General features: G+C 36.7%; 1 protein-coding gene across 1 annotated transcript; it reads right to left on the reverse strand.

Moving 5' to 3' along the window:
* Positions 1-429: 429 nt before the first annotated feature.
* On the reverse strand, positions 430-11,590 carry afg1la (AFG1 like ATPase a). Its single transcript, XM_033642048.2, has 13 exons — positions 11,322-11,590; positions 10,797-11,002; positions 8,751-8,802; positions 8,562-8,663; positions 6,103-6,233; positions 5,897-5,996; positions 5,249-5,307; positions 5,083-5,165; positions 4,919-4,989; positions 4,685-4,785; positions 2,701-2,841; positions 2,514-2,624; positions 430-1,240 (listed from the first exon to the last, which is right to left on the reverse strand). Exons 1-13 carry the CDS (start codon positions 11,446-11,448, stop codon positions 1,103-1,105), a joined length of 1,422 nt encoding a protein of 473 aa, XP_033497939.1. The 5' UTR covers positions 11,449-11,590; the 3' UTR covers positions 430-1,102.
* Between the last annotated feature and the right edge of the window lie 1,247 nt (positions 11,591-12,837).

Below are 12,837 nucleotides of genomic sequence, written 5' to 3' on the forward strand. Positions count from 1 at the left end.
TCTCTTCACCCTTCACACTTGTCTGTCCTATACATTAAAGACTAAAAAGTCCCCCAAAAATTGACTGAAATTGTGCTGTGAACTGTAGAAAAACAAAGTTGAAAAACTATTTGAATGAATGTAAATCACAGTTGAAGGCAGATAAATCCTCCAATATGAAACAGCTTTAAAAAGATCTTCAGATTTAGTTTCAGCACAAATAAACAAAGATTCCACTAAACTAAATACCACCAACTGTCTGTTGGTCCCAATAACACTCTTTTTTTGTTTGTTTGTTTGTTTGAACAGGAGACAAACTTTGAGGGTTTTTCTCACTTTCACTTCCCACACTGCTTCTTTGTTTTCGTCACGCGCTGAATATTACTCAGCTGTTTAAATATGTGTGTTTAAATAAAGGCGAGATTATTGTAAAAAGGCAAACACTTGAACTGTTGTTTGTTTTGTTTATGAAGACAGACACATAAAAATATTTTGCCGCTGAAGTCATCTGTAAATTAAAAGCACTTCCTTGTTTCCTTTTTTTAAATACTGATACATGGAGTCAAGTGTTGTTTAACTGATCCGTGAAACGTTCTGAGACGAACATTTCATGAGTCCCATCCACAAAAATCATCAGAAATAAACACACAGCTCTAAATCCCCAAATAAATCTGCTGCCACTGTATTTATGCTTGCATTAAAATCATATATAAATCACCGAGATGCATTATGTTCTCCAAAGAGACGAGATTAAAATATCCCTTAAATCTTCATTAATGTCCTTTAGGAATCCATTTCGAAAAGTCGTCCAGCTCGTTCCCACAGATTCATAAAATACCGTTGGACCTCTAAATGTTGCGGAGTTAAAAGCAATATGACACCCTAAAGTTCAGCTTAAAAATGATATGTAAAGTGCAATGTCACGATAAAGTCATAAAAGGCCTGAAGATTTCAATAAATATTCTCTGTACAACATGTGCACGCGTACTGCCGAGCAGTCCCACTGGCTTTGTGCTGGATAAGATGAGTGGGAGTTAGTGTTCAGTCTGGGCTGTTTTTGGCAGAGAGGAGGACAGTTTCTGGAGTACGGAAGTTGTGTAATGTGATCCACTTTTCAGAAATGTTATACTTTTGATTTAGTGCTCCTGTCCCCTTCTAACCAGTATTCTTCTGACTGCATCTCCGTGAGGCGAGACACCGTCCTCTGGAAGGCGAATGTTTCCTCCTCTCCGCTGAAGATGGACAGACTGCTGGCTTCATCCTGTTAAACCACAGGGTGTTAAATTAAAATTAAATGAGTTGAGTGAGAATCGTCCTCATGGAAAAAAGACAATTCAACAGAAAGATGACAATGTGCTGCCGTCATTACACCAATATTTATTCTTTATTTTTATGTTTTAAAATCTGCAGACCTCACATCATCTTCAAAGTTTGGTCTTTGAATGTTTACACAGATCTTTCCTTTATTGCACTCAGGTTTTGAAGCACCCATATATACTATGTTTTATGGTTTCCTGTTTACCGAATATTTTCATCTTGTTGAAACAATTTTTCAAAGAGATTTCTTGGGGTGTCTCTTTCATCAATTTACATGGTGAAATAAGAGTCCAGGTTGAAAAATGCTGAAGCCATCCTTTAATAGCAGTTAGACACCATTAACAGGGATGGTACATGATTGTTATCGCCATGTTATGCCAGTGTTATTGTTTAGAGAGCGCTGCCGACGTGCATGTTGTGGCAACGTTTATGTAACGCCTCACTTGCTTCTGTGATGCAGGCATGCTGTTTAAAATCAAACACCGGAGCGGCGTGATGCTGCAGTTGTTTGGTTCTGTGTAATAATGCAAAGGTGGCATTGAGAAGGGACTCTTAAGTGGCCCTATGGCGTGATCTCTGTGTAAAAAGGGCCATAGACAGACAACCATTCACGCTCACGTTCACACCTACGGGCAAAATAATTGTCACCAATGATCCTAACCTGCATGTCTTCAGACTGTGGGAGGAAGCCAGAGAAAACACACGCTGACACTAGGAGAACATGCAAACTCCTCACAGAAAGGCCCCAGCATTTCATGTCACATCTCTCTATTAGTTATTTAGCAGGATATCCCAAAAACTTTTTACAAGATTTCAATGAAACTTGGTAGAAGGTAAAATCTTCAGATCCATGGATTTCTTAATATGTGGGGCTTTTTGGAGCATTTCTCTCTGACCTACGTATCCAATAATTGTTTATCACTATGTAAACTCTAATTTAAATGCAGGTAAAAATTACTGATACCAATTTCTATTATTAAAGTCATACACTAAGAGGATTGAGCATTCTTGTCAGAGGTATACACTTACTTGATTTAAAAGAAGTTCAGTTAAGACTCAGTAATAGACCAAAGTTCTGGTGAAGATGATTTTTCACTGGACTGACTAACTTTCGTCTGTGTTTAAACTTCCTTTACTGACAGCCTCTGCCAATTTAATCATCTACTCTACCACATGAAAAAATGGTTTAGCTGTGAAAACAGAGTCCGCGCTCTCACCCTTTTCAGCCCTAGATCGTCCATCATGATGTGGCTCTCGTCGTGATTGTGATCACCATTGTGTACGAAAATATCCTCCAATGGATGATCTGCAAGAATCACCACCCGCACCTGAAACAAGATAACATTATTGTATTTAAAAAAAACAGATGTAGGCCATGTGTGCAGGCGAATAACAGCAGTGTACCTTTTGGTCGTAGAGGGCGTCCACGAGCGTTATGAGCCGCCTGGCTTGAGTTTTCTTGTTCAGCGTCAGTAGAGGAATGTGTCGAATAAAGACGGTGTCAAACAGTCTGGATATCTCCAGATAGTCGCTGGCCCCTAAAGGCTGAAACAGTTACATTCAAACACTGGACGTCACAATAATTCAACCTCTGAAAACACTTATGTGACCTTGGCTAGTGTACTACACCAATTTAAGCTGCCATACAATTTCAATTTCCTGGGTTTTAACAAAGAGAGATAAATAATTTGTCTAGAAATGCTCGTTTACTAGAAACTTGTGGCTTAGGACTTAATTTGCCCATGTATTTGGACTGCTTCGGCCTCTACAGAGCCACCTGTGAGTCAGTATTTTAAAAATTTATAACACAGCCAAGGACTTTAAATTCTGGTCAAGTTCCCAACACTTCAAAAGACACCAAATAGGCTGAAAGACAGCAAAAGGTGTATAAAATGATATTTGCAGCAGTGAAAAGTTCTTCTATAAAGTATATCAACAAGCACACACAGGGTAGACCACATGTGACACTGTCATACTATGTGACTAAATTGCCTCTGAAGCATACAGTGGAAGGACTTTTTGAGGTTTTTGAGTTTATAATGACTCTATAAAGGTCATTATGGCTGGACTGTGTCAACTGTATGAGGAAAAAGAAACCCTGCACATTTGTTTTCACCATCAATCTGATATTTCAGGGAAACCAAAAAAAATATGCAGGATCATTCATGATGGTATGACAGCTGGATTTTAACTGTTAACAACCAAAACTGGCACAAGTTTTCACCAGCAATTTGAAAGTCCTGGGAAGAACGAAGAAGGGGAAGACTGCTGCAAATGATCTGTCCATTATGAACACTGCTTAAGCCCCGTTTCCACTGAGCAGTACGGTTCAGTTCAGTTTGGTATGCTTTTTTTCCGTTTCCACTGTGAAAAGTTGTGGATGGTACCAATAGAACCGTTCCGTCCCCATTTTTGGTCCCCCCTCTGTTGGGGTACCTAGCACACAGATCTGGTACTAAAAGGTGGAGCTGTGAACACTGCAGTCTGATTGGTCAGTAGAAGACGGTCACTCTGCTCAGGGCTGAGTTGTGGCAGGTTTTGAGTCTCATGTAACCACTGTTCATACTGTGGAGAGGTTTATTAGTAAACTGTAACTATAAAATGAAAGGATGTTTTGCTGCCTCTCACAGCAGCCGGAGTCTGAGAAACAATAACTTAATTCACTGGGCCGACCGCCGGCGACTTTTAAGGTGGAACATTTACTTGTAATGTTACTCAATGCATGAGTTGATGATGTGAATCCATCAACACACCTTAACTTTTACTGTGGCAACTTTGACCATTACTTTAGTTTTTATTGTCTCTCTTGGATGACATATTCTTTTAGTAATGAGTGCATCTTTATATTCTCGTTCCTGTGGGCTCCACCAACACTAAACCCCTGAGCTTGCCTGAGAAGGACTAAATGCACAAACCTGCTATTTTTAAATATCCCATGGAGAGAGACTCTCACTGCAGCCTGTTCTATTTTGTTCTGAAAATGTCAGCGTGCAGCCTCGTTCTGTGGATGATAAACCGGGTGCAGACTGATAAAGGAGGAAATACAGTGAGTGCTGGACGGAGCAGTGAGTGACAACAACCCCGCCCGCATTTAAGAGTACTGTTTGCAGTGGAAACGCTAGGGTCTAGGTACCATGTCTGAAGGGTTACTTTTGGTTCCAAAGGTACCATACTGAAAGTGTTTGGTGGAAACATGACTTAACAATGTGAGCATAAAAAGTTTTTTGTTTGACAAAGAGCTCAGAACCAGGCAAAGAAATGTAAAAAAACAGTCTATCCATTAAAAGACATAATAATCCAAAATTAGAAGTCTAGAATGACACATGTAGAACCATCGTATGTACTGCACAATATGTGTATAAAACAAGTAAAGGTCTGAGAGACTTACTCTGTCACAGAGCTCCTCAAACGTGCAGTCTGCGATGGTCCCACATGCTTTGTTCAGACGGACTTTCCTGTTGTGAACAATCATAACTCTCGGTCGTGTTACTGTGGAGAAATATAGAATGGCAAGTTCACCATGTGATATAATAGATTGTAATTTCTGTGGTAATACAGATAAAATTCTGAGCACATTATATTTCAGCTATAAAGGTCAAATGTAGTTTGAAAGTCTTCTTACTGTCGTTCTGCTTAAAAGCCAGATCATCAAACATCTTGTCTAGAGTCGCCTCTGCATCAGGCTCACTGGAGCTGCAGTGAACGTCACAAGGAAACATTAAAAACACGCACACAACAGATCAACATCTAGCTTTCAATGGAGGATTGTTTCACTTTATGGATTACAGGAAGTAGAGTTTTCCAGCTGTGGGTTTGTTCCTTTTGCGGTAATCTATCCCAGAATCCAGGCGAAGAGTCTGGCAATATTTCTGCGTGTGAGAGACAAATGATTAACAGGTGCAAAATAAAAAAAAATAGCATGTGTTTTCTAATACATTATCTGCTTTCTTACCTGCAACACAGCAATAAACGGCACAAAGTTGACTCTCTGCAGCCCGTTTTTATACAAGTCTGAGGAGAAAGAGAGGGTCATGAGCTGTTTTAACATTTTTCTACTTACAATTAAAAAGCACAGGGACTTTAAAAGGCAATTTTTTAGGTCACAGTGTCCCATTCAAACTATTTTTTGTATCTTGAATAGCATATGGAGAGATTTAGTCTTTCTTTACTAATTTATCAAAAATTACACACTGATACAAATGATGTGTGGAGATTTTTTAAATGTTTCTCTTAACATGCGGAATCATCTTTGACACTTAATGGAGGCACACTGTATCACAATTCAAAACATAAATCCGAAGCTGACACGCAAAGGACATTCTAAGTTATCTGGACGCACACTAAGGATGCTTTCACCCCAATCTGTTCAGTTAAACTAACTCTGGCACATTTGCCCAGTAAGGACGGCTGTTTGGGCAGGTATAAAAGCTGTCAATGTAACACTGGTGCAGACCAAAAAAAAAAAAAACGAACCAAGACAGATTGAGATGGCGGGTCTCAGTCCATATATCATATATCAACGATATATGATATCAGCTGTGACTTAGTCAAACAGGGAGAACAGCTTCTGAAAATGTGTTGGATTTGCTGTTACACTCACCTTCAGGAGGACGATTAGACGTGGCCACAACAACGACACCGTTCAGAAACAGATTCTCAAAGAGCTGCTTGAGAATCATGGCGTCAGCGATATCAGTCACCTGGAACATTAGAGTTTAGGTCAAATGATACAAACACAAATAATGTACAGATGCTGTCAGACTCATTTAAATGTCTCTGTACTGCACTGATCAAAGAGATAATTACCTGAAACTCATCAAAGCACAGCAGACAGGCCTCCTCACTGATCTCCTCAGCTACTGGAGCAATGGGGTCGTAAGATTTGGCCATTTTCCCTGCTTTCCTCTTTGGCATGCTCTGCTTCAGCCGATGGATTCCTACAAACCAAAAGAAATAAAATAATAATAAAAACTTAGTTTTAGCTCTGTAGGATAAGTGTAAGTTCAAATGAGTACACTTGAATATTCTACTCTTTATCTTGTGGTGTAACAGTTCACAAAATGTAAAGTTAGACTGAAGTGCTGTAATTAACTTTATGCTTTCAATACAAAGTGAGAGCTATTTGCTATTTATATTTATCTGACTTTATAAAAGAATACTCAAGACTTTTACTGGACCCATATAAAGAGCCTTGTCAGCAGCGTGCCTATATATAACGCGACATAAGCAGTGCTTTAAATGTAACAAAACCGAAATGTGGTGGCTAAAACAGGAAATATAAGTGCTGCTTAAGAAACACAGTTCTGCGTTGTTCCACAGACTTTGAAAATAGCGTGTCGAGATGCTCATTTCACACCAGTACTGAAATGAAAGCAGTGAACTAAACCCCCACTGAAACCTGTTCAGATCCTCTCAGGATGAAATGCTGACAGTGCAGAGGACAGTATGGAGGCTTGTTTCTCTTCTTGTTAACATACAGTAAGATATATGGGAAGTACAACTAAAGCTGACACACCAGGCTACTGAATCACTCTCAATATTTGGCTTAAGACACCACAATATTACCAAGGATACACAGTGTTGTAGAGGCAAAATCACTTTGCACAGAGCTGTTGATTCAGTGGGGTGTCTGTCGCTAATGACGTTAGAGTTTGAACAACTCTTAAAAAGGGAACAAGTAAACTCATTTCTGGTTCAGTGGTGTAACTAAAAGAACAAAAAATAAGCTTCAAAAAGCCTTGAGAAACTAATGAACGAATGAATCGGCTCCCTGTTGACACAGAATTCATTCGTTCAAAAGGTAAAACTTATAATGGTCTAGAAGTTTTACACGGTCTATGTCCAAATTATTTCACCCGTTATTTTCAGTATGTTCGTGATTCCCTTTGCATGAATACGAGGGCGAGTGTATCTAATCTGAAACATCCCAATCTAAAAAGTAAAGCAGGTAGAAGCACATTCCTCCAAACAGGATGGGAGGAGAGGAATATAATCCTAAATCAAATTTAATCAGCTCATTCTCTGAACAGTTTCACAAAACAGCTGAAAAATGGATGCCGAGTGAGCTAGTGAAGTGAAACATCCTTTCCAGGACAGGTCCAAAGAATGAGTGAGTACAGCAACAGACTCTCATCACAGAGGTACCCAGCATGAAGCGCTGAGCCCCCTGAGCTGAAGCTTGAATTGTGCGCGAAACCCCTGAGAGGAAAACCGAGTGAGCCAGACTCTGGCATCATGTTGTTGGAACTGTCTGATTCAGAAGTGAGCAGTAACTCTCTGCTGGGCTCGAAGATTCTGGTTCTTTCACTGAGCGTAGGAGCAATGGCTGTTCGAGTACAAACAATATGACAGAGACCACGGCCTTATCATGCCAAATTACTGATGACTGTCAATGTTTGCTGTTCAATCCTGGCAATAAAACAACTTATCACTAGGTTATAATTACGTATCACCAAGCCCACTTACACTATGGCATTTAAATAGAGTTATTTATTTGTGAGACTGAAACAGCAAAGAGAGGATGTCAGTTAGCGGCGGTTGTGTTCAGAACGAACCTGGCAATGGAGCCATGCTGGGTTCATCTGAACCCTCTGAAACCTGGAGCAACATCACTTTTCTTGTGCTGTGCTCAGATGCCTTTCACAAGCATTGAAACCTTTGAGCACTGAGCTAATTGAGCTAATTTCTTTTTGAAAAATATGGGGGAAAATACAATGAACAATGTGGTAAGAAATATCCCAGAAATTGAAAAAAAAGATAGATTTAGAAAATGATATTTAAAAAAATAGGGAAAAAAGAAAAAAGCTAGGAAAAGATTACATTTATAATTATTAATATTATTCAATTTTAAAATAATGTTACAGAATAAACTATAATTTTTAAGCACTCTTTCCAGGTCCTTTCCTGGTTTGTTTCTTTTTAACTTTCTTTTAATTTTTTTTTTTTTTTTTACTAATTTCTTACTCATTTTTTGGGTCATTTCATCTTTTTTTTAAAAAAGAAATCAAGCCAATTTCCTCATGTTTCAAAGGGTTAATAAATAAATACAACAAAATAAAGTAAAAACAAAAATCTATCTTCTGCTAATGTTTCTTTTCTTCCCACTGCACCAAACAGCCATTTGCAGCTGAGTGACCCTCCACGAGGCTTGACTCAAAGCTTGAGGACCTATTTGCCCTCTGGTGGATGTTAGGAGCAAAAGAAAATCAACTGTGACAATGATGAACATTATTTGCACCCTCGGTACAAACATGAAGCGTACTCACTTTTATGCACGTCCAACATGAAGCCGTGGAAATGAACCCTCTTCTTCTTTTCAGTCTCAACGTAAGAATAAAACATGTCCATCACCATCGTTTTCCCTGTGCCTGAAGCAACACAGAGGGAAAGTTTAAAACACAAAATGTCGGAGAAATGTAAAATATATGTGAAACTCTGCAGTTGTTCTCTCTTACCAACATCACCGTAGATGTAATAACCTTTAGGAGCCTTTGGTTTGGTGAAAAACTGAAAGACAAAATCAGCAGACAGGTTCTGATGTTACAAAATGATCCCACATTAAATACAAGTCTTCAGAAGAACAGACTACAAAACGTAAATTTCTGTAATTAATCATTAAGTTTCATGTTCTTTATTATATCTGCATAAAATAGTGCTGAAGTTCAAATATAGGAGTGACATATATCTAAAATAGAATTAAAAATAGTGCTGTGATCGACAGATAGAATGAATTAACCATTATGTAAACATGTTATGCAGTAATGTGGTAAATGTATGTGACAGCTTAGAGCAGGATGTCAAACAGCATATAGATACATAAAGTGCTGTAATTATTTAACAGCTTGTAAACAGGCAGTCACATAAAGAAACAGAGACATACAGAGATGTGAACAGGTAGTAACATGACATAAAAGTAATAGTAATGTGAGTAACAAGATGTTGCATATCTTGCATACCAGTCTGTGATTGCAAACAGTTATTTTTCCTGCAATGTGCCGCAGCAGCTGCATCTGAGTCGATGACCAAAACACTCATCGGACAGGCTGGCTCTGTTCTGAACCACCACAGCAGATCTGTCACAGTAACTGGCAGATTTACTGCCACGGAAACAACTGCGATAAATTATATGATTGTCATTCTAAGACCATTTTATGCCGACAATATGATACAATAATGTAAGTACACCCTCTCAAAGAGCAGTGAACTTTTAATTCGACCAGAACTGACAGAAAAATGTGTCTCTGTGTAGTTTTTTTATGCTCATTTGGTTTGGACACGGCGCCCAAGGTAAGGAAAACTCTTGTGTTTTTTCACAAGGGTGATATCGAACAATATATGGACATGACCACGATCATTTTTGCTGACCTCAATAAGTCGAGAAAGTAATTATGATGACACGCCTACACTTTGGTCAACCAGCTGGGCATTTTCAGTAAGGAGACTAACTGGGTTCCGCTGTGACGGGGACCGCTACATGAGGTCCTTCCTCCTCTGTGTCAGGACAGATGGCTCAGGAGGTGAAGCCTCACGTTTCCCCCTAACGGACTAAAGACTCATACGAATATTCTCACCCTGGACTCACACACCTTTCATCTTCTTTGATTATCTGACCAATAACTGCACTCATTTAATTTGACATTTAATTCTGCACCACTTGCACTAAGTCCACCTCACAGCATTACACGTCAGTAAAAATCCTGTCATTTATTTAAGCTACTGACACCTAGAGTTGCAATGATTAATCAATCAGTTGTCAACTATTAAATCAATCTCTATCTAATTTAATAATCAAATAATCAGTTTGACTAATTGTTTAAGAAAAAAACATCAACATTCTCCTATTACATCTTCATTAATATGAATATTTTCTCTTTTTTTTCCTCCCTTTTGACAGTAAACTGAATATTTTTGGGTTGTGGACAAAAAAATGACATTTAACGTCATCATCTTGGGCTTTGGGAAACACTGTTTGACATTTTTCACCATTTTCTGACATGTTATAGACCAAAAACTAATAAACTGATCAAGAAAATGTTCATTAAGTTGCACGTGTTGTATATTGCTGAATGTTCCGTATTATATTTTTGACCACTTTTAAGTCAAAGCTAATGTAACCTTTTTTTACACTGCCTATTCCACGCAAAATTACTTTAAACTCAATTTTAAATAACCTTTTTTATCTTTGCACCTCTTGTCTGAACTTTTGCTATTTTAATGGTGATTTTTTTTGGATTGTAAATCATTTAGAAATCAATTATACCTTTTATATCTTTTTTTCACTTCACTCTTTTATTGTAAATCTGTATCCCATATTATATTGATATAGATATATTTCTATTATATTGCTCTGTAAAGCACTTTGAATTCCCCTGGTGTATGAAATGTGTATGAAATGTTGTTGGGGTTTTTTTGCACATTATTTGTAAATATATCTATACAGGACAAACAGTATAAAGGTAACAAAGGGAACCAGCAATCACTGAGTGTGTTTGTGTCTGTACCTTGGAGATGAAGGATGTCGGTGTGTTGCTGTATCCTCGGAGCTTTTTATGGAGCTGGTCCAGAGTCTGCAGCACCGCTTTCTGATGCTCATCCTCCCGCAGGGTCCCATCTCTGATCAGCCCGGTGTAGTGATCCAGAGGCCCGGTGAACCCGGCGGAGCTCACCCCGCTCTCCTCCACCGCCGGCTGGGCTTTCACTGAGTAACCTTTATTTAAATGATAGCAGCACAGTTTAACTAGCTGACTGTGTGTGTGTGAACGTTAACTGACCTGTGAGGTAATGTTGCTGCCGAGGACCAAAGGTTAGTGACAGCTGGTTAAATACAAAGGTAAGTTTAAACAGAAGGTCACATATATATTTATAGGAGTAACGTCACCTGGACAACTTTAATACAGTGTAACTATTGCAGAAAATGTTAAATAAAAGTACAACTAGGTGGAGTTTTAGTAGAAATTAGCTTTAGACCAACGGAAAAACTTTAAACTCCTTAACCGTCACTACGACTCACCCAAAACTCGTCTCACCTCGTCTGCAGAGCTCTGTCAGACATTTTAACAGCTTTCCGGATGAATATTGTTCAGTCAACAGACTTCTGACGCCCAGTAGAGCTGAGGGTGACATCTTTACAGACAGCGGTATGCACACCGCCATCTTGGTTTCAAATTCCCTCAACGTAACTTTATTAGCAAACACATAACAAACAAGAAGCGTGTCTCGCTGTCGGCCAGCAGGGGGCGGAGTTTCACTCAGGCCACGACCCGGGATTTAATTAATGATAATATTTATTATTATTATTATTGTTGTTAATATTTGTTATTATTATTATTATTATTATAATGTCACAGCACTGCAGAATTATGATAATATTTTATAATTATATATATCAACATTTATAACATATAATTGCTGAACAATTCTTCAACAAACAATATTATGAATATTATTAATAATATTAAGTATTATTAATTTTTTTATATTGTTATACACAAATAAATAAAGGGATTTTTAAATAAATAAATAGATAATTAATTTTAAGTAGACAACATGTTTGTGAGCAATATATTTTTTAAAAAAGGAAATAGATAAACAAGAAAATATTGAAGTCATAAAATAGTTTTAAACTAAAAATATATAATTATTATTGTTATTATTAATAATAATAATATCCATATATTTGATGATTTAAAAATGTATTTATCTATTTATTAAAACATCTGTTTATTTATTTTGATATTAATACATTTACAATAAGATGATAATAATAATAATAATTGTTATTATTGTTATCATTTTTAATATATTTGTTAATTTTGAAATATTTTCAAAATTATATATATATATATATATATATATATATATATATATATATATATATATATATGTTTATCTATTTATTAAAAAAACCCTTTTATTTATTTATTTATTTAGTTTGTTATTTTTATTACAGGAAGTTCTTGTTCAGTTTTTATTGTGAAGAATATGTTGCTCTTATGGTTTCTTTTATAACATGTTTGTTTTCCTTAAAACCAAAACTAATAAATATTCTTTTCTTTTTTTTTTAAAACACAACAAAGCATTTTAAAGTAATTTACAAAAGACATAAAAGTCATTAAGATAACATTTAAAAAACAAGACATAAAAGGATATATTTAAATAAGATTTTAAAACAGTAAAATAAAATAGACGATTAAAAACAAGCTTAACTTGAATAAAACAGATTAAATAGAAGGATCAGAATTGCAGTGCAGGGTTTGAATGAATATTCTTTTTCATTAAAAGCAATGACAATAAGAAAAGCTTTAAGCCTCTTTTTAAATGAATCAGTTCAAAATGTATTTTCTGAAAGAACTGCAGCAGCTGTCGAGGCCATTTAATTGTTTATTTATTTCTTAATTTAACTTTTAATTTTACTGAATATATTTGGATTTTAGACATTAGGGAAAACAAATCATCCAAAGACCTTGAGCTTTGGGAATTGTTAAAGGCATTTTTTTAATTTAATTATCTTTATACTTAAGTAAAAAAAATAAAGATACATTA

Source organism: Epinephelus lanceolatus, chromosome 15 (genome assembly GCF_041903045.1).
Source record: "Epinephelus lanceolatus isolate andai-2023 chromosome 15, ASM4190304v1, whole genome shotgun sequence".
Taxonomy (NCBI): Eukaryota; Metazoa; Chordata; class Actinopteri; order Perciformes; family Serranidae; genus Epinephelus; species Epinephelus lanceolatus.